Source organism: Hydra vulgaris, chromosome 02, assembly GCF_038396675.1.
Source record: "Hydra vulgaris chromosome 02, alternate assembly HydraT2T_AEP".
NCBI lineage: Eukaryota > Metazoa > Cnidaria > Hydrozoa > Anthoathecata > Hydridae > Hydra > Hydra vulgaris.
In genome coordinates, this window is record NC_088921.1 from 64520936 (window position 1) to 64545782 (window position 24847).

The 24847-nt window shown below is 27.0% G+C and overlaps 1 protein-coding gene and 1 long non-coding RNA gene across 3 annotated transcripts in view; both read right to left on the minus strand.

The window, feature by feature from the left end:
- Positions 1-3155, minus strand: part of LOC101239225 (uncharacterized) — an 86609-nt gene extending 83454 nt beyond the window's left edge. The window contains exon 1 of the mRNA XM_065791689.1: positions 2854-3155. Within this exon, the coding sequence (XP_065647761.1) occupies positions 2854-2979 (126 nt within the window). The 5' untranslated portion in view covers positions 2980-3155. The remainder of the gene's footprint in view (positions 1-2853) is intronic.
- Positions 3156-16901: 13746 nt separating this feature from the next.
- Positions 16902-23206, minus strand: LOC136077107 (uncharacterized). Of its 2 annotated transcripts, XR_010636832.1 has the most exons (3): positions 23141-23206; positions 23001-23037; positions 16902-17445 (listed from the first exon to the last, which is right to left on the minus strand). It is a non-coding gene; the product is annotated as an uncharacterized LOC136077107 (long non-coding RNA). The 2 variants fall into 2 exon arrangements; XR_010636831.1 differs by lacking the exon at positions 23141-23206 and having other exon boundaries at positions 23001-23140.
- Between the last annotated feature and the right edge of the window lie 1641 nt (positions 23207-24847).

The following is a 24847-nucleotide window of genomic DNA, read 5'->3' on the forward strand; positions in this document are numbered from 1 at the left end:
AAAATATACAGCCAATAATAATCAAGATATCTTGTTTTGAAACCTCAATATTTTATACTGTCATGACTAGACCTAATTTTTTTCCATGATAGAGGTATGGAATATATTGCAGTAAGGCAGACTAAAATAAATTTACATTTCTGCATTTCATACTTTTGTTCTTAAAGATTTTAAAATTTATTTAAATATTTATTATTATCATTATTTTGATTATAACAATAAACTATTTTTCTAACAAATAATCATCGTTAGTATAAAATATAAACAATTTATTATTTTATTATACCTTATTATTATTATTTTTTTATAAAAACATATTTCTAGATTCTCCACCTTATTTTTAGAAGTAAAAGAAATAAATTTATATTAGACTGTTTAACTCTCAACATTTCTAAAGCTTTACTCCCGAGTCCTTAATACAAGGGGGGAGGGAATATAAGGAAGGGGGTGGGAATTTTAGTCCAGATCTAATAAACTGGGAAGGGTTAATAAAAGGGAAGGGGGAGTATAAATTTTTTAATGTTACAATTTAAGTATTTTTTATAAAAAATTTTAGTTTATAAATCCAAACTAATATTTTTTACAAAACACACATAAAACTATTTATTTCTAGCGTGGCTTGTGGTGAAGTGTGGATTTTCTAACAGCTGTTTTATCAAAATTTCAATAAGATTTTTTTTTTTTTTTAACATCTTTGCTTCCAACGGCTGCAAGCAACAACTAATTAGACTTAGAAGTTACTGGAAGAGAAAAGATGAAGATTGTAGAGCAAGATAATGATTGACAGACAACTTAAAAGATTGCAAATTATATGAATCAGGAAAGCAAGATGAAGGAAGCGAATTCCAAAGAGCTGATGTTCGAGGAAAAAAACTAGACAAATAAGCGTTTTTGGAGCACTTAGGAACAGTTACAGAAAAAGGACGAGACTTAATTGAATGACGGGTAACACAAGAATGAATTTTAGACACAAGAGACGCTAGCTTTTTAGAGCAGTGCCCATTATAGTATTTGTAAAAAAGAGAAAGAGAAGCAACATTTCGACGATGTTTTAATAGTTGGAGGTTGGCTGCAAGAGCAGGTCCAACTATGTTTAGATGTGTTTTTCACTTTGTCTAAAAGAGAAAGCGCATCATTAGAAGATCCGCCCCAGATATGGCAACAGTATTCCATACAAGGACGGATTTGAGATTTATAGAGATAGAGAATAGAATCCGAAGTAAGAAAGTGTCGAGCTCAATAAAGAGATGCAACCGTAGCAGATGCTAATTTAATATGCTGATATTAGTTTTATACTTTGGTGAGAAATAAACCAAAAGTTCATTTTCGAAAAATTGAGATTTACTAGGTCAGCAATATTTAAAGCCTGTTTACATTGAAAGTTTTTGTTTTTATCAGTGACTTGAAGAACCATTTTCTAATTTTCTTTTTTAAGGCCAATTTTCACTGATTTTATTTTTTTTTAGTTTTGAGATTAATTTAATTTACACAATGATTAATTGTTTTTGCATTAATTTAATTTACATTAATCATCTCCCAAAAATTTGCACATTTAAGGTAGCATTGTTTGCTGATGATACTACTATTTATTCTTGTCTTGATAAGAAGCCAACACTTTCTGATTGCTTGGAGGGGCATTCAAGCTTGAAAAGGGTCTTACTTCTGCTACAACATGTAGTGGCTTGTAAACTTTTACTCAGATAAAACTCAATTTTTTTCGCTAATCATTATCACAATAATCTAGATCTTTCTATATTTATGAATGGTAATGTACTTGGTGAGTCATCTACCCTTCATCCTCTAGGATTAACTCTTATTCCCAATCTTTCTTGGAAACCATATATCAAATCTATTGTAAAATTAGCATCTGTCATCATCGTCATCTAAAAGGTTGCATCTCTTTATCGTGCTTGCCACTTTCTTACTCAGGATTCTATTCTATTTATCTATAAATCTAAAATTCATCCTTGTTTGGAATATTGTTGCTATATCTGGGGCAGATCTTTGAATGATACCTTTCTTTTTTATACAAGGTGCAAAAGCACATTATAAATATAGTTGGACCAGATCTTGCAGCCAACCTTCATAATGTTGCTTCTCTTTCTCTTTTCTATAAATATTATAATGGGCACTGCTTTATAGATCTCTTGTGCCATCTACTAAAATTCACTGTGTTACTCATCATTCAATTAAGTCCCATCTTTTTTCTGTGACTGTTCTTAAGTGCTCCAAGAATTTTATTTTTTTTCCTCAAACATCAGTCTTTTGAAATTTACTTCCTTCACCTTGTTATTCTGATTCATATAATTTACAATCTTAAGTCGTCTGTTAATTGTTACCTTGCTCTATAAGTTTCATCTTTTCTCTTTCAGTAACATCCAACTCTAATAGTGGTTGTTTGCAACCTTGTTGGAAGTAAAGTTGTTGAAAGATGAAAAAAAAGAATTGAAAAAAAGAAAAAAATGAAGGACTATCAAAATTTATTATTGTTTATGTCAATCTAGCCTACAATAAAAACCAAAACATATTTAAAGTTTCAAAAGACAAACTTCAGATGTTCATAGCCAGTCACCATTGCGTGTACTTTTGAATTGACAGGTTTGGTACTCACTACTAAAGTTTCACACATTTAGTAGTCTGGTCTGGTACACACTACTAAATGTGTGAAGCACTAGATGTTACAGCAAAATACAAAAATGATTACCCCTTTACTCAGTAGTATTGAAAACTAATTTCAACAAGAAAATAGTAAAGAAATCAGTTTGAAATGCATTTTGGAACATTTTTTGGTTGTATATAGATTTTCAATACAAATATTTAAGAATAAAATAACTCTCAATAATATTAATATACCTCTTCCCAAAACTGATTACTAAAGTCTTCACAAAATGGATTTTCAGGATCAAAATCTTGATCCACCTTTAATAAAGCAACAATTTCACCTTTTTCTTCGTCAAAGCTTGCATATTTTTTAAACATTTTACATAAGTAAATTATTTTTCAAGACTTATTGGAGTAAATTTTCATGATTTCTCAGACCGCACGGTACCAGCAACGAAAATACACGCCCAAATACAAAAAAGAGACCAGTCTATGAATATATACCGATTTTCACGGAAAGGGATGCAAAGAGACGTTAAACTTGCTGATTTTATTCATACAAACAATTTATAAAGTTCATTTATAATATATAATATACATTGCTGTTGAAATTAAATATTTTATGCGCAGGTAAAAAGTATACATATATATAAATATATTTTTTTTAACCTTTTAAAAAGAATATAAATGTTGGATTTTTACAGAAAAACTGCATTTTAAAAATATTCTCTTCTCGATTATTAAAATAAATTAAATTGAAATTAACATTTTTACAAATTTTATTTTGAGTTAATATTTCCAGCTAGAATACACATATTGTCATTATCTCCGTCTTCCGGATCAATAAGTATAGCTTCCTTTAAACCAAAAGGTACAAATTCTTTACCTCTTTCGTCAAAAGATATTGGAATGAACTTTCGGGTATATTCACTAAATCCTTTTTTTAAAATTATTCTTTCATATTCTTTTAGCAAATCGCAATTTTCGGCTTTTCCTCCGTTTAGATAATTATTCAGTGCCTCCGAACATATTACAACTACAGCATGACGGTCTTGAATTGCTTTAAAAAGTTTATCAGCATATTTAGGTATATTTGGGTAAAGATTTTTTACGCTTTTAATATCTGAATAACAAGGGTATCTTTTTTGCATCTCTACTTTAAAACTATAGTACTCATCTGAATCCAAATCAGTACTGATCACTAGGATCATTTTCACGTTACTTTTAGACATAATAAATTTGTTTGACTCGCTTGTTCAACTAAACAAAATGTAAATGTAAAAAGGTGAATCAACAAAAACCTGATTATATTGTTCAACACAAGTTTTTTAACTAATAAGAGAATAATAATAAAAAATTTTTAAAAACAAAACATAAACATTGTAAATAACTTAAATTATAGAAATTATGTAGTTAAAAAAGATACATTTAAAATTAGTGGTTTATTTTTTAAATATATAAGATGTTACAATATATCAAAGCATAAAAATAAGTGTAAATTTTGTAAATAAAACTTTTCATTTTTAAATACTTGTCGCCAAGATATTTTTGCTACTTTTGTAACGAACATTTCTATACGAACATCAGCTAAAATATTCTCATTATTTCGCTTCGATTTTACTTAATGAATCCACCCTTTGAATATTCACGGTTGATTGAAATATAAAAAAGGGTAAATGTAACCGACCAATCAACAATCATCTAATTCAAAATGTTTATTATTTTGTCAGAATTCACAACAATAAAAAAACGTCACTCTCGTTCCAGCTCATCAAAAGTACAAAATAGAAGCCAAAAAGGGTAGAGACGTGATGCCTTATTTAGAATAGTAAGTTTATTTTATATAATAAACTTGGTTCGTAATACTTTTTGTCTCAGCAAAAAACATTTGAAAAAAAAGAATTTCCAAAAATCTAATGAAAGAAAAGTAGTAACAATAATAATAAAATATTGCATAGAAAATATTGCGAAGTTAAAATACACACTCCGATAACTGGTCGGATTAGATAAGACTAAATAAAATGTATGGTCTGTAAAATGTTACGTTTGTTGTTGTTGCCGTAAAAAAAATGATTTAACTCGCGCTGACCTGATTGGAAACAGTATTTAAATTATTGCTTTGCAAGTTGTAATTAAAAATGAACGGGTCATTTCAGAAGCATCGTAAGTCAATTTTTAACGAAAATAAGTCAAGCACAATATCGTGTTATTTGAGGGTAGATGTTTGATACAAATGGTAAATACAAAAAATACATGGTAGATACAAAAAAAATAAATAAAAGGATACATGTATCTTTGAAAAATCACATTAGTCAGACCTTTTAGTCAACCCTTTATAAAGTGTTGGCTGAAAGGTCAGACATGTATGTAACATGTATCCACCCTCATATAACATGATTTTGTGGCACAGAATGTGCTTCATCGTTTTTTTTCAAAAATAACTTATTCAAAAATGACTTGCTGAAATGAACCGTTCAAATTTGTTGTATATATTTACACATCATTAAAGTTGTTAATGTTAGTAACAGTACATTTTCTGCGGAAAATGTGTTGTTACTAACATTAACAATTTTATCGAACAAGAGCATTTGAAAAACACGCCGAATATTTACGTGCTTAAACACTTTACTCTAATATACAATTAACAGTTTACTAAAATATATAAAGTTATTAGTTGCATTTTTTGTAAAGAAAAATTTATTTCTTCAGTCAATTAATTTTTTTATTTCGTTTTGTTTATTTAGATTTTTGGAGACTAAAGTGAAGATATCAATTTAGTTTTAAAAGTTATTTTCTTAAAATATTTTATTACATAATTTTAACATATTATATTAGATAATTGCTTTTTAAAACTACTTTGATACTTTTCAATATAATATCTCTTTACTCTCATATAACAAATAAAAGAGATTTACAAAATTTATATTTTGTGCGTTTTATAATAAAACTATATTAAGATTTTTAATATTTAAATTTATTTAAACTTTGTTTTCCATTGTATATCTTAAAGTTTATGACTAATAATTTTTTGATTAAAGAAAAAAATGTTTTTAATTTTTCAAAGCAAACATCATTTTTTAATGTAAAACTATAAATAGTTTTTATGTTTTTTGGTTTTAAAAACTCAAAATATATTTTGAATTTTTTGGTTTTTAAAATTATTAGAGGCAGAAACATAGCCAGGGTTTTTTTATGTTTTCAATTGTCAATATGACAATTTCAGAAATGTTTATGCTTATTTCAAATGAGAATGTAATTCAAAAATTCATTGTAATTGGAGCTTAGGGTAAAAAATACCCTGAAAAATTAGCCGCCTCTGACCCAAATGCGTGAGTAATGAGTTAATAAAATCTATTTTTTTGGCATATTATACTAAGCGTTTAAAGTTATTAAATTTCATTTAATAATCTTCTAGTGTTCAATAAAACATTTGAAAATTAAAACCCCCTCATTTTAGTGAGGGCAGAAATTTTACATAATTGTAGCATTTTAATTTTAGGAGATTATTAGATAAAACAGTTGATAAATTTAAGTTTAGTATGTTATGTAAAAATATATATTTTATTAAATCTTTGTTTTTGCATTCAAAGCCGGAGAATGCTAACTTTTCATAGTATTTTTGTTCCCAAGCTCCAATCACAGCATATTTTTAAAAAATATTTTCATTTGTGACAAGTATGAACATGTTTTAGTTCGAAGTTTGCACATGTCTTAAAGCATCATATTTATAACATCAAAAATCCTGGCTACAACATTGATTAAAGGTAATCAAAATTTATTGATAGATCAAAATCTCTTGAGTAGCAAAAAATAGGGGTAATAATTTTTTTTTAAAACTATATAAGCCAATATTACTCTAGTAATGTTTGTTACTCGGGTTTTATCATGAAAGTTTTTCGCTGTTTAAAAGTTGGCTAATCTTTACCTTAAAAATAGATATTTTTGTATAACGAAATGTAGTTACTATGCCTTTTTTATTATCAGACCTACCATTTTTCCGGGTTTTGCCTTTCGGTTGATCTAAAACTTTCAAAAATAAGTTTTAAAAATGTTAAGAAAAAAAAACTCTGTTTACTCTGAGTGTTTTAGCTGGTGATCAATTACGATTAAATATTAAATGCGGGTATCCTTGGGTTGATTGCTAACAAAGCATTATATATTTGAAATAGATTTAAACCGAGATTGAAATATAAATCTCTTTTTTTTCCTCTAAAGCCTAAGAGTTTTAACGTGTTCGATTGCAGCTTGTTTACATTCTGAAACTCCGGCATTCAACAATATCATTTGGACTAAGAATAAAGACAAAATAAAAAATTAAATTTAGTCAAATATGATATTCAGATTACCCTGTTAAAGATGTTTAAGATTTCATTCAGCAATTTTACTCGGTAAATATTATCTTTAACCGTCTCTTGTGACAAAAAATTACATGGTAATTATCAAGGAGTTAAAGATGTATCTGAAAATTACAAGAGAAAACTAGGCACAAAGCAAACGTTAAACCATTAAAAAACTTTTACAATGTAATAAAAAGCTGTAGTAACTTAATAATTACAAATAAAGTTGTTATTAAGTTTGATAGAATGTGCACTATTAAATTTCTTTAGAAAATAAAGTATAATATAAGTTATACTTATGAATGCTGTTTTAACAAAAGTTTAAGCTTTAAATGATACAGGTAGTTTGCTCTACTATGGTGAAGCTATTTGTTAAAAACTGATGACCAAGATGGTATTTTTTTTTTAATTTCTCTGATTTCTGATTTTTCATCCCTGTGTATTAAGCTAATATAGGTCAAAATATTTTTATTTTGATTGATAATATTTAATTTTTTAATATTTTGTACTTTTTTATTAAATCACTTTTTTCGGGCTTTTTTTCACTGGGCTTAAGCCAAGTATTTTTTGTTTTGTAACTTAGTTTTCAAATTTGGGGTACCCGGTAAACAAGATAACGAAATTAAACCTTTTCAGGTGCATCAATATTATTTATAAGGAACGGGTACCATGCTTGTATCTAGGACTGAATAAATTATGGACAAATAAAATTTTCTAAACAACTAGTAATTTTTAGAAAATTATTTAGATAACTGTGGTATTAATAATTTCATTTAGAACAAAATAAATTGGCGCGTGGTTAAAACTCAAGTCAGCCCTTTATGGGCTGATATCTTAGTAACCAATACATTAGTATTATAAAATATTAAATACAGTAGCATACTCTTTAAACTCTTCCTGCAATTCCATATTTTGTTTATCATCAGAATTTTTATCAATTTCATCAATTTTGTCTCGGTCATTATCAGCCTCAAGTTCGTTCAAAAGTTTCTTTTTCTAAAGGGCATCAACTACAGCAAGATAAACACCATGGGAGTAACAAAGTTGATTAACAAGGCTCAAAAGTTTTTTTCATTGTTTTCGTCAAACTAGCACCATCAGTCATTAAGCCAAAATTATCGTAATCAAGATTTAAATTAAAATCTTTAGAATTTTTTATAAATATTTTAGATATGTTTTCTGCTGGGATTAGAATCATTAATTCTTACCATGCCTGAATAATCAAATTTCAAAAATGCAAATTTAAAATCATATAATGAATATTTTTCTTTTGCATCCATTTATCTAAATATAATACAAAACGATTGTCTGCTTTTTTTAACATGTCAAAGTCATTAGTTTAATAAAACTTTACTTTTTTTCAATATTCCGCAAGCATACTTTTCATTCGTATCTGTAAGTGAAGATATTGTTAAAAATAAAAAACGTGGATACTCAAAGAAGACCAATCACGTTTTATCACAAAGAACCGCTGTTGAAAAAATTCAAACTTCGTTAAAAAAATTTAAACTTCTCTTTTGTTACGGTGTTTACATCTAGACATGCATGTGTATAAGTAAAATGTACATTACATGTAAAAATGTATGTATACATGCATTAATCGAACTATTGAGTCTTCCGAATCGCTGACTCATGCAAATAATAATCTTCGTGGTTTATAAACCACGAAGATTATTATTTGCATGATCGAAATATTTTTTGTCAAATCTTATTTGCCAAATGTAATCAATGAAAATTTTTTTCTTAATTGTAATAAAAATTTGTTTGTACTGAGGTACTTACAGATTCACACTTTCAGATAATTCAAATGGTTTTGCAGAGAAACTAAAGAGCCATACGATGGTGTCGTTGTGTGTGAAACAAGTTACCAAACATTGGCTTTCACCTAAAAAAATACCAAACCACTGTCAAAGGATGATTCACCTCCAAACGTAGTATACATGCATATATTTGAAGATACGCATACATCCATACTAATGCATCCATTCTTTTTTTATCTTTTTTTTTTTTTGTTTCTTATTTTTATATATATATTTTTTACATTTGATTCTTTTATTTTGTAAATGTTTTTGTTGTTACTATTATTTTATTTAAATTAAAGTTAAACACGGTAAAAAATATAAGTCTCTGGTATAAATAAATTCAACGCGAACATAAGACCACCTGGTCTTCACATTAACTTTTTATTCCAATTTAAATTTAATTTGAAAGTATATAAATTTTTTAATACAATATTACAAGTTATAATAAAAATAAACACTGTTAATATTAAGAGTTTTCTAATATAAATAAAATGAAACGTAGACGCTTGCAGAAGACCACCTGGTCTTTAAAATTAATTATTGCTCAAAAATAATGCTTTATAAACGATATATATATATATATATATATATATATATATATATATATATATATATATATATATATATATATATATATATATATATATATATATATATATGTATGTATATATATATATATATATATATATATATATATATATATATATATATATGTATGTATATATATATATATATATATATATATATATATATATATATATATATATATATATATATATATATATATATATATATATATATATATATATATTAAAGACCACCTGGTCTTTAAAATTAATTATTGCTCAAAAATAATGCCTTATAAACGATATATATATATATATATATATATATATATATATATATATATATATATATATACTCTTGTAGAATCATAGATCGCCCCATCTATGGATGGGGTGATCACCCCCTCTTCTCCCCTTCCCCCAATCTCCCTCCTCCTTAAAAAGTTTTTAATTTTTTTATTTTTGTAACTTTATATATTAAACACAGCAAGTTGTTTGAAAACGGAAATAATATGGTTAGGCAATCTAAATAAAATTACAATTTTAATAAAATTTAAAATTGTGTGATTGCTTGCATACAGATCATTAAATCGGAAAATCGCCCCCCCCCTCCTATTATTAGATCGGCTGTATCCCCTAAATCAAAAAAATTTTTAATATATATATATATATATATATATATATATATATATATATATATATATATATATATATATATATATATATATATCAGTGGTGTGCACTGGATTTTTAGATGTTTGAGTTTTGATACTTGCTGGCATTGCGCAAACTCCGAACTTTTGTATGTTTATTCTTATATCGAAAAAGAATGTTTTGCAAAGAATGGGGTGATAGGAGCTTGGGAACAAAAAAACCCTAATTTTTGGGCCCACCCAGCCCTTAAGGTGGGAGCAACATGTTTATAAAATATTTTCTTTACTATTTTTTTCTAAATTCATGTTCATCAACAAATTTCAAGTTTCATGCAGTAATCTCTTAGTGTTCAATTTTTATGACCCTGCAATGTTTACAGCCCCCTCAAATTGAGGGGGGTTAAAACTTTATATGGTCATAGTTTTTGAAAGATAAGAGATTGCATGAAATTTGTCGATGAATATAAATTTAGATAAAAATAGTAAAGAAAATATTTAATAAACTCGTTGCTCCCACGTTAAGGGTTGGGTGGGTCCAAATATTAGGGTTTTTTTGTTCCCAAGCTCCCCAATCACCCTAATTCTTTGCAAAACATTATTTTTTGATATAAGCATAAACATACAAAAGTTTGGAGTTTGCGCGATGCCTGTAAATGTCAAAACTCAAACATCTAAAAATCCAGTGTACACCACTGTATATATATATATATATATATATATATATATATATATATATATATATATATATATATATATATATATATATATATATTGTGTTTTATGTACAAATGTAAAGAACTTGTCCCCCAATATTTTTGTAAACATTTACAAAATTAAACCCCAAAACAAATATAATCTGCGTAATAATAGCATTTTAGAAAAACTTTTTTGCAATAATAAACAAGCTTAATTTTGTATATCTTATCGTGGACCTTTTCTCTGGAATGAAATAGTATGGCCTAATTTTGATTTTTCATCTAAACTGACCTACTCCTTTTTCAAACAATCTATTAAAAAAATCATTTTTTCACACATACAAAATATATATGTATATATTCACACACAAAATATATATATATGACTTAGCGCCAAGCCAGCGTATACAACAAATATGTTGAAATGAGATAATTTGACGCAAAGTTTAAAAGTCTTTAACAAAAGCCACTTAACCAAAAAAATTAAAAGTAATTGCCATTCAGTGCACGTAAAAATTTTAATTATAGTATTTTGGTGTTTGCAAAGAAACACTACATAAATCATTTTTTAATATAAACTAATTTTTTTCAACTTAGTTGTATAGGCTGGTTTGGCGCTCAACCATCCATATGTATATATACACACACAAAATAAACTTACAAATAGTTTCACACATTTCAAATTTATACTGTAAAAAAATACTTCTTTTAGCTTTCTTTTGAACAAATAATAATTTCATTCATCAGAGAAATCAAGTTTTTTAAAAATTATTTGGTTCAGTAAAAAGATTTTAAACAAGAAAGGACTTGATTGAGTAAAACGATAATTAAAGTTTATCAGACATGTAATATGCTTCTATTGACAATAAAGAGGCTTCAATTTAGTCTTGTGGGTACTACCCAAAGCAGTATTAGCATAATTAATATGACAGTATATGAAGAGTAATACAATTTGTCCACGTTGAAGGATTTTCTTCGCATTTTTAAATATAACCTGTGAAGTTCCAAAAGAGTCTACATTAGAACCCTTATTATTTCTAATTTATGTTAATGATCTCTATAAAGCTTCAAAATAAACAACACTTATGTTTGCTGTTGGTACAGACCTTTTCTTATTTAACTGTAGCACCGTAAACCTTTTTATAATATGAACGTTGAACTAAAATCTCTGACTGGTTCAAATTAAATAAACTTTAACTTTTTCAATATTGATAAAATATTTTACCCAATATTGATAAAACTAAATGGACTCTCTTTTACCCAAACTTCTGATCTGCTGAGTTAATGGATGTTTGTTTAAAACGCTTCTTGATTTATATAAAATTCTAACACTTTTTGCAATTTTGTTCCATAAGTGTCTAATGTGAACCTTCTACAATAGATTTTCATCTGCGACGATACCTAGAAAGTTTGCGAACATTACTTTTTTTTATTTGAATCTTATCAATATAAAGAACAAGCATATCGCTTGAAAGTAAATTTCTTTTTAAGTTTGGGTAAAAGAGAGTCCATTTAGTTTTATCAATATTGGGTAAAATATTTTATCAATATTGAAAAAGTTAAAGTTTATTTAATTTGAACCAGTCAGAGATTTTAGTTCAACGTTCATATTATAAAAAGGTTTACGGTGTTACAGTTAAATAAGAAAAGGTCTGTACCAACAGCAAACATAAGTGTTGTTTATTTTGAAGCTTTATAGAGATCATTAAAATAAATTAGAAATTATAAGGGTTCTAATGTAGACTCTTTTGGAACTTTACAGGTTATATTTAAAAATGCGAAGAAAATCCTTCAACGTTGACAAATTGTTCGCGTAAAGTTTTAATGCGACTTAAAATAGCTTTTAAGTAGCATTAAAACTCTTCCGATGATGAAACAGTAACTTTATGGTCAATAGTGACATAGTTTCATGCAAGCCTTCAATAGTTTCGCCTAATTCAATAAAACAATTTTTATTAAATTAGGTGAAACTATTGAAAAATTTTCTTTCAGATACCTTGCTTTATATTTGTTATATCGTTTATCAACAATTTGTAAAAGTTTATCATTTTTATTTCTGGCAATATATAATTGTAATACAACCAAATGTAAAAAAAAAAAAAAATTAGTTGAGAATAGTGAAAAAAATATATTATATCAACTTGTTACTCTCACGTTTGGAACAGTTGAAGCCAGGCACTAATCATCTCAGATTTTCGCAAGGCATCCTTATTTAACATAAGTAATAACATGTCTGGCTATCTTAAACATCAAAAAATGCTGTATTCGTCCTTGCTTATAAGCAACATTAGGGTAGATTAGGGTAATATGAGCACCTTAAGCAAAAATTGAAATATTTTCAAAAATGATTATGCTAGATCCAAAATTTTTGCAAAAAACAATTTTTAGGGATCCTTACTAATGATCCACTTAGATAATTGGGCACCTAAAACATTTTCTTACTATGTTTTCCGCAAAAAAAAATTAAAAAATTAGTTCGTTATTTTTTCAATTTTATTAGCTCAAACCTGTGAACGATAAAAACTCAGATTTTTTAAATTTAAATTAAAAATATTTAGCATTGTTAAAATATTAAAATTTTTTACCATTTTTTGTTTTATTCAAAGCATTCAAAACTAAGCATCTGCGTATCGTTATTGAAATATCGAAACTAACCGATATTTTTTACGATAATGGCTTTTTTTTTTTTTTTTAGGTGCCCCAAGAAGTCCTAACGGTCGTGTCACAGAGCACCGCGGGTTTCGATATGAATTGCTATGATCCGATATGTTTCGATATGATTCCGATAAAATATCGTTTAGGTTTCGATATGCACGATATCAGTATCGCTTTTAGCGATAAATATAGCATAATTTATTGTTAAAAAATGTATAACGATATTTTTTGAGTTTCGAAATGATGCGATACGTTCCGATAAAATATCGTTTGGTCTCGATATTTCACAATATTTTGTATTAGATATAACTAAATGTTAAGTTAAGTTATTTTGCAATATATTTTCTCAATTTATTGATTAAAAAATTGATAAACATTACTAATCGTCTAATTTTGAATGCCATTTTTTAGATTAAATTGTTAAAAACGGCTCTGGCGGTTAGGAGACAATCCAACTGTTTAGTTTTTTAAATAAAAACATACCGTGGTATATTAAATAAAAACATACTTTAAGAATGTCTTAATTTAAGAAGAAACAATGATGCATACCATGCCAGTACATTGCACTATGTGAGTGAAGACCTCCGGTTAAAGATGTTTATGATTGGAGTTTTTCCGTTTTTCGGACAACATACAGCTGAAGTCATTGCTCTTCGTCTGGATAAGTATGTTTTAGTATTTTTTTTTTATTAGGTTAAAATTTCTGTAAATTAAGTTAACCGTTTGAATTATTTAGATAACTTTTTGTTACAAAAAAGCAAAACCCGCCATTTAGTTTAAAATTAATGGCACAAATTAATACTTTTATTTATATCTAAAATAACCACAAAAGTATTAGTTTGTATTTAAAATATCAAAAAGCAAACAACTAATTTTATTTTGCTTTTCAGGAATGTCTCAGAGTTGGCCGGAAATAACGGAGTTTTGTCCGTTGTGTGTGTCTATGATTTAGCCGCTAATATGAAGGCGACAATTAACAAGTGCAATTTTGTAGATGCATCTCTTTTGTGTGAAGATCATCTTTTGAATTTGGCAGTTGAAGCAACTGTCAAAGAAACAAAAGGTTTTGACAGTTTGGATCTTCACAAAGCAATCCAACAAGCAATTGAATAAAGTTCAAGATGCCACAAGTCATCTTTGTCTGAGCAAAGAATTAAAAAAGAGGTAACTAGTTTTTAGTTTAACATCCTTTTTAGCTTTTATAGCAATTTAGTTTATAGTTAAATACAATACAAGCGCAATATAAACTTCTCAGTACACTTTGTGTGACAAAATTTTTCTAGTGATAGCTATCATTTATAACTGATAAAATGTTAACACATAAAAGTAAAAACATATAACATAGTTAACATCAGTTTATAATAATAGTAAATAGTAATAATCACCTTTTATATTATGTTTCTTATAATTCTATTTTAATTTTTAGCTAAAGCTGTTGCTTGATGACGGTGATGTTATTGGCAAGGAAAAGTTGAAATTTGTGAAAACTATCACTCTCGTGAAAACACGCTGGAATTCAACTTTTATGATGTTGAAAGCATTGTAAAAATGCGTCGTATCCTCAGCTCCATTAGAGACATTCCTGGAAAAGATGACACCAACAGCACAAATGTTTCACCAAAAATTGGTGGAAAACTTGGATGTTCGTTTTCCGGACACTGGTTGTCAAAACCTTTTTACTCTATTGCCAACTTGCTTAACCCCTTGTTCAAGGGAAGAGCTCTGAAAAACTGGGTGGATTTGATGAAGCCTATAAGGCACTGATTACTCAATCCAATGCTTATCAGGAATGCTACAACAAGATTATTTAATGAACGGTTACATGCTGAAATCCAAATCATGTTTCAGAGGATGATCCTTTCTATAATGTTGGAATGGAAGAAGCTCCTGCACTTATGACTTCTAATTCTGGTCCGGCTCCACCTGCAAAGTCGGACATTGTCACTGAATGGGAAATATTTCAAAAACTCCCAGGGGTTGTTGGTGTGGACGTGCTGGAATTTTGGAGAGCAAATATGTACAAATTTCCTTTCCTTGCTCAAGCTGCTAAAAAATGCTTCTCTGCTTCCTCAGCATCTTCATTAAGAGTCTGTAGTGCCGGTGGTGGAATAGTCTCTTATAAAAGAACAAAATTGCAGCCTGAACAAGTTGAAAAATTGTCGTACATTCAGCAAAACTACCGTAAGATCCAGATCAAAAGATGGTTTCTAACCAGTCAGGATGAAAAAGAAGAATTGTTTGAAGAGGCTTCTTCTAACGACTCTGAGAATTCGGCTGCTTCAAGTCAGGGACCTTCTACTTCAACTCTTACATCAGCAGTTGAAATGGATGACTAACTTAAATTGGTTCATTGCCTAAGTGGCTTCATTGGTCTATTTCACTGCTTAGAGTTTATAAAATTTGCCATATAGTGGTGTAGTGATTTCAATAAACCTTGTCTTTGAGATTAAATTTTAATCTTTTTCTTATATTAAGTCACAACCATAAACTCTAACATGTTAAACATTGTTATTTTTTGTTTTTAGTTGTTTTTCACTTCAGCTTAAGTCTTAAATAAATTAAAAATCAATCTTTTTTTACATTAAATAGTGGACTTGTCAGTAAGTTTATTAAAGTTATTTAGGTTTTTAAAAAAATTATTTTTTTAGTCGGAAAAAGTAATATCGTAATGAACCGATAAATATCGTTATCGTTTGAGTTACGATATGAGTTACGATATTTATGGTAATTGAACGATAAATATCGTAATAAATCGATAAATATCGAAACTTTATCGTGCAAATTTTTTGGTTACGATATTATCGTAATATAAAAAAACTTACGATATGCTTATTCCGATATCTTATCGTATCGTATCGTAATAAGAAAAGTTTCGAGACGCAGACCCTTATTCAAAACCCTACTATTTTAGGACTTTAAACTAGGTAATTTCAATGAAAAACACGGGTTAATTTGAGCATGCTCATATTACACAAAAATGGCATCTTTACATAGAAGCCAAAACTAGTTGTTTTTATACATTGTTTTTCTGACAAAAATAGTTTGAATTTTTAGCTATTATATTTTTCTTTATGAAAAAATTAATTTCATTATTTTAGCACCAAAAATTATTTATGCGTGATGATGTTATTTTACCAACGTCAAAATTTTAACATCGTTTTAATTAGAGGATAGCCACTAATTACTGCATATAAATTTACGCTAATTGTACTGATTCCTGTTATCACCACATAAAGTTGATTCAAAAAATACAAAGCAACTTTAATTTCACTGCTTACATCTAAAAAATCTTTAAGTATGCTCATTTTACCAAGGTGCTCATATTACCTTAGTCTACCCTATATGGAGAATATGGTATAAGGCATAATACCCGGGATATTGTTAAAGGATAACAAGCCTGCTACATTTTTTATTACAAATAGAGTTTAACACTTTTTTTTATTGTAATGCTAGATTATTTCTTTATTTAAATATAAATTTTGATTATTTATATCAACAAATGTTTCTGGATTAATCGAGTCTATTAATGATAAATAAAAGTAATAAAGGTTTCCAATTAAATTCTAATGATAAAATAATGATAATGAATTAATTCTTGCCACAAGCAACGACATTGTAGTCTCGTCATATGGATCAATTTTCATAACATCTTTAAGGCCTATAGGTACAAATTTTTTGCCGTCTTCGTTAAATGATACCGGGATAAACTTTTGGTTGTGTTCCTTTATGGCTTTTATGATCGCGGTTCTTTCATCTTCTGTATAAAATTCGTTTTTTAGGGATTGGTTTTCATCTAGATACTTGCATAAAATTTCCGAGCAAATCAAAATAATTGCATCTCGTTCTTTCATAACTAAAGATAGTTTATCAGCGTGCTTGGGATGTTCTTTGTAATAATTTTTAATAACGATCAAATCTATAACACGACTTGGATATATAATGTCTAATTCTTGTCTGAAATCTATATATTCATCCGAATCCATATCTGTTGATATCACTAAGATTTTTAAGGCAGACATCATAAAAATGTTTTTTATTATGTGCGTTTTATTATATAGATTATTTGTTTAAGTCCATTAATTGAGTTCGTTGTTTGTTTGTTTTTTCCATCAAGTTTGAATAAATTCAATTACTTCCTAAAAATATTGCATGCACTTAAAATCATTATAAATTTTTTTTTTTTAAAGACAAACAATATTGAGCAACATCAAACGTAAAAATTACGTAACATAAATCGTAAAAATTACGTAAGTTAGTTAATTAAGTAAGTGGGACTAAAGTCTATAAAAGTTAACATTATGTACAATTACCGACAAACAGTAATTGTAGTTTATGATAACAGTAGAAGAAATTTGATTTCTGCAAAAAAGTTCTTATTATGTTTTTAGTTTTAATAGAAATATAAACTAATTTTATAAAAATGATATTTTAGTATAGTAATAAAAATAGTTTTACAGCTGATAAAGTTTATTAAAATTAATTAGAAAAAATTACCTTGAAATTAACAAAAATTATGACATCGTACTACGTCTCAGGGAGGTAAAAGAGTCGCAAAAACCTTTATTGTTATAATACTAGCATATTATGCATAAAATTAGGAGTTCCTTGGGGTCAAAAACTTTATATTTGAGGTTAAAAAATGAATTTAACTACTCTGACAACAAAACTTCTAGCGTATTGTCGGACTTTCGGATTTATTCTTATTTATGTTTTAAATCAAATTATAAAAAGGCTCACTTTTAACTTTAAAATGAATCTTAAAATAATGGCTGCTAGGATTTTTTAGATTAGCGGCTACAAGAATTCTAATAAACCTCGTTTTTTAGTTTTTTGTGTTGTTTACAAAGACCATACCATACGTTACCAATAATAATTTTGTTTCTCTTTACATACAATAATCCCAAATGTTTAAGGAGAATAAACGTTGCTTTAATAGTTTTTCGTTTATCTGAGTTGATAACTTTCTAAGCATTAAAAGCTACTTTGACAAGAGCTTCTGGATGCTTTTGGGCTAATTCTGAAACTCTGCTTCTCTTGTTAGTCCAAAATTTTTCCGTTACTCAACAGACTCTCCATCACTTGAACCAATTTTTTTTTTTAGCACAATTGTTTGTTTATACTTAAGCTTCTAGTTTCCTCTTTTTCAATAAGTCTAGCATGCTTTCAATAAGTCTGGCATGTTGTCATACCAAGTCTGGGTTCTGTTAGAGTTTTTTAGAGATTTTAGAGATTTTAGATTTCAATTTTGAAACTTTAATATAGTAAAAGTTTATTTAAAATTTTCGGTTTTCATACTTTATGTTCTTTCTCTAAAAGGGTATTCACTATTTGCTACATAAGATTATATGTAAAGCCACTAAAAATGTATCCACCATTTGCTATATAAAATTATATGTAAAGACGCTAAAAATGTATCCACCATTTGCTATATAAAATTATATGTAAAGACGCTAAAAGAGTATCCACCATTTTCTATATAAGGTTGTATGTAAGGCCGCTAAAAGTGTATCGACCATTTGCTATATAAGATTATATATAAAGACTCTCAAAGCGTATACAACATTTGCTATATAATATATAAGTAAAGCCGCTAAAAGAGTATCCACCATTTACTATATAAAATTATATGTAAAGCCGCTAAAAAAGTATCCACCATTTGCTATATAAGACTAAATGTTAAAAAAGCCGCTAAAAATTTGAGTCAAAAAGATCTTGTCTCAAATTGAAAGTTTTGCTCTGAGATGTTTGTTTCTAATATTTATATTAACAAAATTACAAACAAAACAATTTTTTTTTAACTGATCTTAAAATAATCTATTTTTTTTTTAATTTGAAAATATATAGGGAATTTATGACAACTAAAGCCTATCATGTGTAATCTATATTTGTATGTGAATTAAAATAAAAATCGTCCAATATCGGGCAGCTAGATTTTTTTCATAATACTTTTGATAATTTTGATATTACTTTTGATAATGTAAAACAGCAAATTAAAGTTGAAATCTTAATAAGATTGTGAGAATTTTCATTCTATTTAACTTTAAAAAGTATTGCCTTGAAAGCCTTATCTAGAGCCAAGGTTTAAGTATATAAATTGGTGAATAACTCGATAGTCGATATAATAAATATAATCGATATATAAATTTTAAAATTAGACTTTTTGATACTCAAATGCAACTTTTCCGTCAAAATTACAAAATTTTATGACATTTTTTAATAGAAAACTTCAAAGATTATTGTAATGATATTTTGCTTTTTTGTTGCGTAATAACTTTAATTATTACGCATTAACTTTAATTATATTATATAATATACAGTACTGTTGAAATTATTACTGGTTTTTACAATTTTATTAAAAAATTCCATTTTCATGCAGACAAAATTGTCTTTCTAATTATATTTTGAATTTACATTAAGTAAAATGCATATACCACCCTTTGGATCAATTATGCATTCCCTATCCTTCGAGTTAAGTCCGTTAAGGATTTTTAAATTGATTAGTCCCCAAACAGGGCATTAGCTTTCAGTCAGTTTTCATTTGAGTGCGTTGGAATCGTATCCAATCTATTTTACTTTCGTTTCTATATAAAGAAAAATAGGTTTTTCTTTGTTCAGAAACAAAATTCAGACTAGTAATTCCCTGGATTTACCATTATTATCAGTGACAAACTGAAAATGGGTAAACATAGGGGCTTGAGTCCAAAGAAAATCCAAATAATAGTTTGAAAAAAGTGCACTGAAACTAAAAAAAAATTCCGAAAAACTGAATGCTTTTGTACAAATCGTAAGTTTGATGAAGAAAAAGTTGACTTCAGGGACAAAAACAGACTCTTCAAGACTTTAAGAGCGTAATCGAAAGGGGATTACTATACCAAGACTTGACCAAAAGGTAGAGCGGAGTTAGTTAATCAAATTATAATAAATCTAACAGATCTCATGAACGGTGCGTTGTATTTACAAAATTTTTTTACTTTCGGAAAGATAATATAACCATCTGAAAATTGATTAAGAAAAATACTCATTTTTTGATTCATTTGAGATGATATTACCTAAAGGTTACTGAGTTAATCAATCTGTCTCAATGGAGTAAGTTGAGAAATCAACAAATAAATAAATATGCATGATGTGGAACTTGAATAAATCATCATTAAAACTATCGTTAGCAGTAAGCGTGTCTAGAATCTATAAACTTTATATATATATATATATATTTATATCACGTAAATAAGGGAAGTGATTATATATATATATATATATATATATATATATATATATATATATATATATATATATATATATATATATATATATATATATATATATATATATATATATGTATACAGGGCCGTTTCGAGGGGAAAGGAGAGGGTAGAGAGGTGTCTTGTCCCCCTACGAATTTTATTAGTAGGCAAATAGAGCTTTTCGTTAACTCAACTTTTAGTTTGGCTTAATATTAAATTTTTGGTGCGATGTAAAAGTTCGTAAAAATTTCGAGCAACTGATGAAAACAATGTCAAGCTTTTCTGCTAACTTGTATAACGGCATAACTCTGTAACTTCATTACGTGTAAGAAAATTGTGTATTGATATTGCGTAACGTACTAAAAAACGTATTGAAAAAAATAAGTAAGATACGCTGTCGAGTAATTGCAGTTTAATTTGTTAATTTGTTAATCAGGATTCGAAAAAAAAAGTGGCAAAAGAAAATAAATGATAAGGTTGGGATACAATTCTTTGCCAGAATTTCAAATTTTTTGGACCACTTGAAAAATGTTGTAAATTTAATTTCGTTTTTCTATAGTATGGGCTATTTCTATATGCACCTTTTAGTTCTTAATTACCCAATACAGTATGCTAGAAGGTTTAATAACACAACTGTATAGTAAACAGCAAATGACATATAATGACCAACCTTCTCATAAGCATTAAATTTACAAATGCTGTATGAACTATTAGCTAAGCTCTGTAAGTAAACACAACATAGAGGCTTCTTCTGGTAGTATAACATAAAATTTAAAAATTATATGCATACACACTTATGTATAATTATAGGCAAACACACACATATATATAATTTTTAAGCTACTTCCATGTTATATATTTCGACATGTTTTAAGTGCAGCTTCAATTGATGTTAAAAATGAGAGCTGATTTATGTATATAAAACTTGCTTTACGTTTATTGTTGTTTACAATTGTATGGGGCCTCGAGCTTGTCAATAAATTTATGAGATTTAATGTTTTGTCATGTGACACTTAGTTTTCAAAATGTATTATTTACACAACTTGCTCCTATGCTCAACTATCTCCCCTCTACCCTGTAAAGTTGTACATGTAATTAAAGTTGTACATGTAATTAAAGTTGTACATGTAATTAAAGTTGTACATGTAATTAAAGTTGTACATGTAATTAAAGTTGTACATGTAATTAAAGTTGTACATGTAATTAAAGTTGTACATGTAATTAAAGTTGTACATGTAATTAAAGTTGTACATGTAATTAAAGTTGTACATGTAATTAAAGTTGTACATGTAATTAAAGTTGTACATGTAATTAAAGTTGTACATGTAATTAAAGTTGTACATGTAATTAAAGTTGTACATGTAATTAAAGTTGTACATGTAATTAAAGTTGTACATGTAATTAAAGTTGTACATGTAATTAAAGTTGTACATGTAATTAAAGTTGTACATGTAATTAAAGTTGTACATGTAATTAAAGTTGTACATGTAATTAAAGTTGTACATGTAATTAAAGTTGTACATGTAATTAAAGTTGTACATGTAATTAAAGTTGTACATGTAATTAAAGTTGTACATGTAATTAAAGTTGTACATGTATTTTAAATGTATTTTTAATTGCAATAATTAGGCAACTATGATTTAAGAAACTTTTTTTAAAGTTGAAAAACTTCTTAGCAAAATTGGAAATAATTTTATTTATCAATTTTAAAATCAGATTAAAAAGCAATTTTTTAGAATTCTAGATTAGATTTTAAAACACGCTTTTAAAATATATATGCAGATTTAAATCAACGCTTTTTTTTGTTTGAACCAATAACTTAAACAATTACATTCATACATACAAGTAACATTTTTAAATTCATTCAGAAATTATTTTAGTTAAAAATAAAATAAAAAATACATCAACATTCTCTATAATTAAATTTTGAATAAATTAAAAATCATATAACAAATATGAAATGCTTATAAAAATATAAGTATTAATTTAAATAATATTACAATTTTGATAAACGACATTCACAATGTTAAATAGAAATATAGTATGTGTATGCGTATGGGTAGAAATCATTTGATTTGTTAAAAAGATTTATTTACTACATGAAACATCGAAAAGTTTATAAAATTGAATTTGTTTGAAAAATATATACATAAAAACCGAATTTTAAAATTAAAAAAATTCAACAAATGATTTTTTTTTCGAGTTTTCATAGACTTCTTTTTTCTAAAGGATTGGTTAAATAATAAAATGAAAATAAATTTGTATTCAATCTTGATTGTAAAATTTCTAACCTCACTTTTAAATTTTCTTTTGATTTGTTTAATTCAATAAATTTGGCAGAAAGGTAATACTTTTTCATTTGGATCGCAACATGTTTTGCAAAGAACTTTTTATAAAACCTACTTTTCGGCAAACTTATCTTTTATTACATAAAAGTTAAAATTAGTTACCTACTATTGTTCATTTTTGTCTACTGGATTGCCATGTCTACCACATAAAACAAAACAAGTTTTTAAATCAGTTTAAATTAAACGTCATTTATTTTTTCAAAAATTGTTTATAGCTTAAAGGAATAAAAGTTTATACTTACTTGAAATGTCTTCGAAAGACATCAAACAGTTTCTCCAGATATTTTTAATTTTTTGTTTATTTGAAATTTTTGAATCCGTGAATAATTAATAAGATCGTCGAATTTTGCTTAACTTTTCGTTATTTTTATTTAAATTATTCATCTTTAAAAAATTAATTAAAAACATCTGCATTTAAAAAAAATAAAATTAACGCTAGAAAAGAAGTTTTAATGATCACCTACAAAAAGCATTATTTACTTTATTATCTTAAACTATTGATTTAAATTTGGAATTAAAAATTTCATACATAAGTCTCGCTAAGTCATTGTCCTATTATTAGTATTGTTTTCATTAATTTTGAATGTTTGGAAACTGTAATGTAAAGTGTGGCGTCCTATACACTATAATATACATAAGACTTGTTTGTCGTTGTTTGCTTTTTTAAAGCAAGGTCATAAAAAATCTTGTCTTGTCAATAATTTTAAAGTTTTTAAGTTAAAAATTCAACAATTCTACATAAATGACATTCGATCCCATATAATTATTGCCTGGAAATTTAAATTTACGGATATTTAATGAAGTTTTTATTCCGGTTTCAAGACCAGTTTCCGTTTGTTAAAAAAACAAACATAAAAAAAAACTATACAGGCTAAGTCTGCCATTTTACTGAAATGAAATTTTTGTGATTTTTTAGATTATATATTGGTCCCGTTTACTTTATTATTATAAACTTTTTTTTTGAGAAGCTGTATCTTATAATTATTTCAATAGAAGAAATAATTTAATATTGTAGAGAGTATTGAATGCATCAATGAAAAAGTTTGTGAAAGGATAAAAGAAAAGGAGCAATTAAAAAATTGAACGAACCTTATTTTCAAATTATAAAAAAAGGCAATTATAAACAAGGAGCAATCTTTTATAAACGTAGATATTTGTTTTATGACTCGGAAAACATAAAAATAACTTTATCATGACAGAAGTTTTTAAAAAGATTTAAGACGAAATTAATTCAATAAAATGATTATTGTGTTCTATGTTAGGAGAAATAAACTTAAAGGAAACAAGCGCAACGCAGGTGTTAAATCAATACTCGGAAACGAGTAAGCGTATGTTATTAATATATTTGTATTCTTTTTATTAAAAATAGCAACGCATTTTCCAAAAAATGTTTTTGAAAGTTTTCACTTGGGCCGTGTTGATGACAACTTATATACTTTTCAGGAAATCAAATGAACGCAACTAACACACCGTTATACTCTTTTAATTTTAAAGTAGCGTAAAGAGTTGTCTTGGCGCAGTGGTTAGTGGCGCAGTGGTTAGAACGCTGGCTTTAGAACCAAGAGACAAGACCGTTAGATTTTCCGTTAGATTTTTATTGTTTGTGAAATGATAAAAGAAAAGGGTACCTAAAATAAAAATTAAAAAAACAAAAGAAAAAAAGTATTATTTTTATTTTTTGTTTTAAATATAAACATTAAAAACATGAAGAAAAATTCTATTAAACCTATAAAGTTTTTTAGCATAGTAAAATAAAAATTTGACGTCATATCTTCGGAAGTTGATTCAGAAAGTTCTCTTGAATTAAAATCTATTTACAAATAATTTTAGTTAACCAGTTAGCTATTTCTTGTGAACCTCTTTTATATTTACATGGTATCTTAAATATTTTCTAACTTTACATCCATCTTCTTGCTCGTGTATAAAACAAAATATCGATATCCGATATG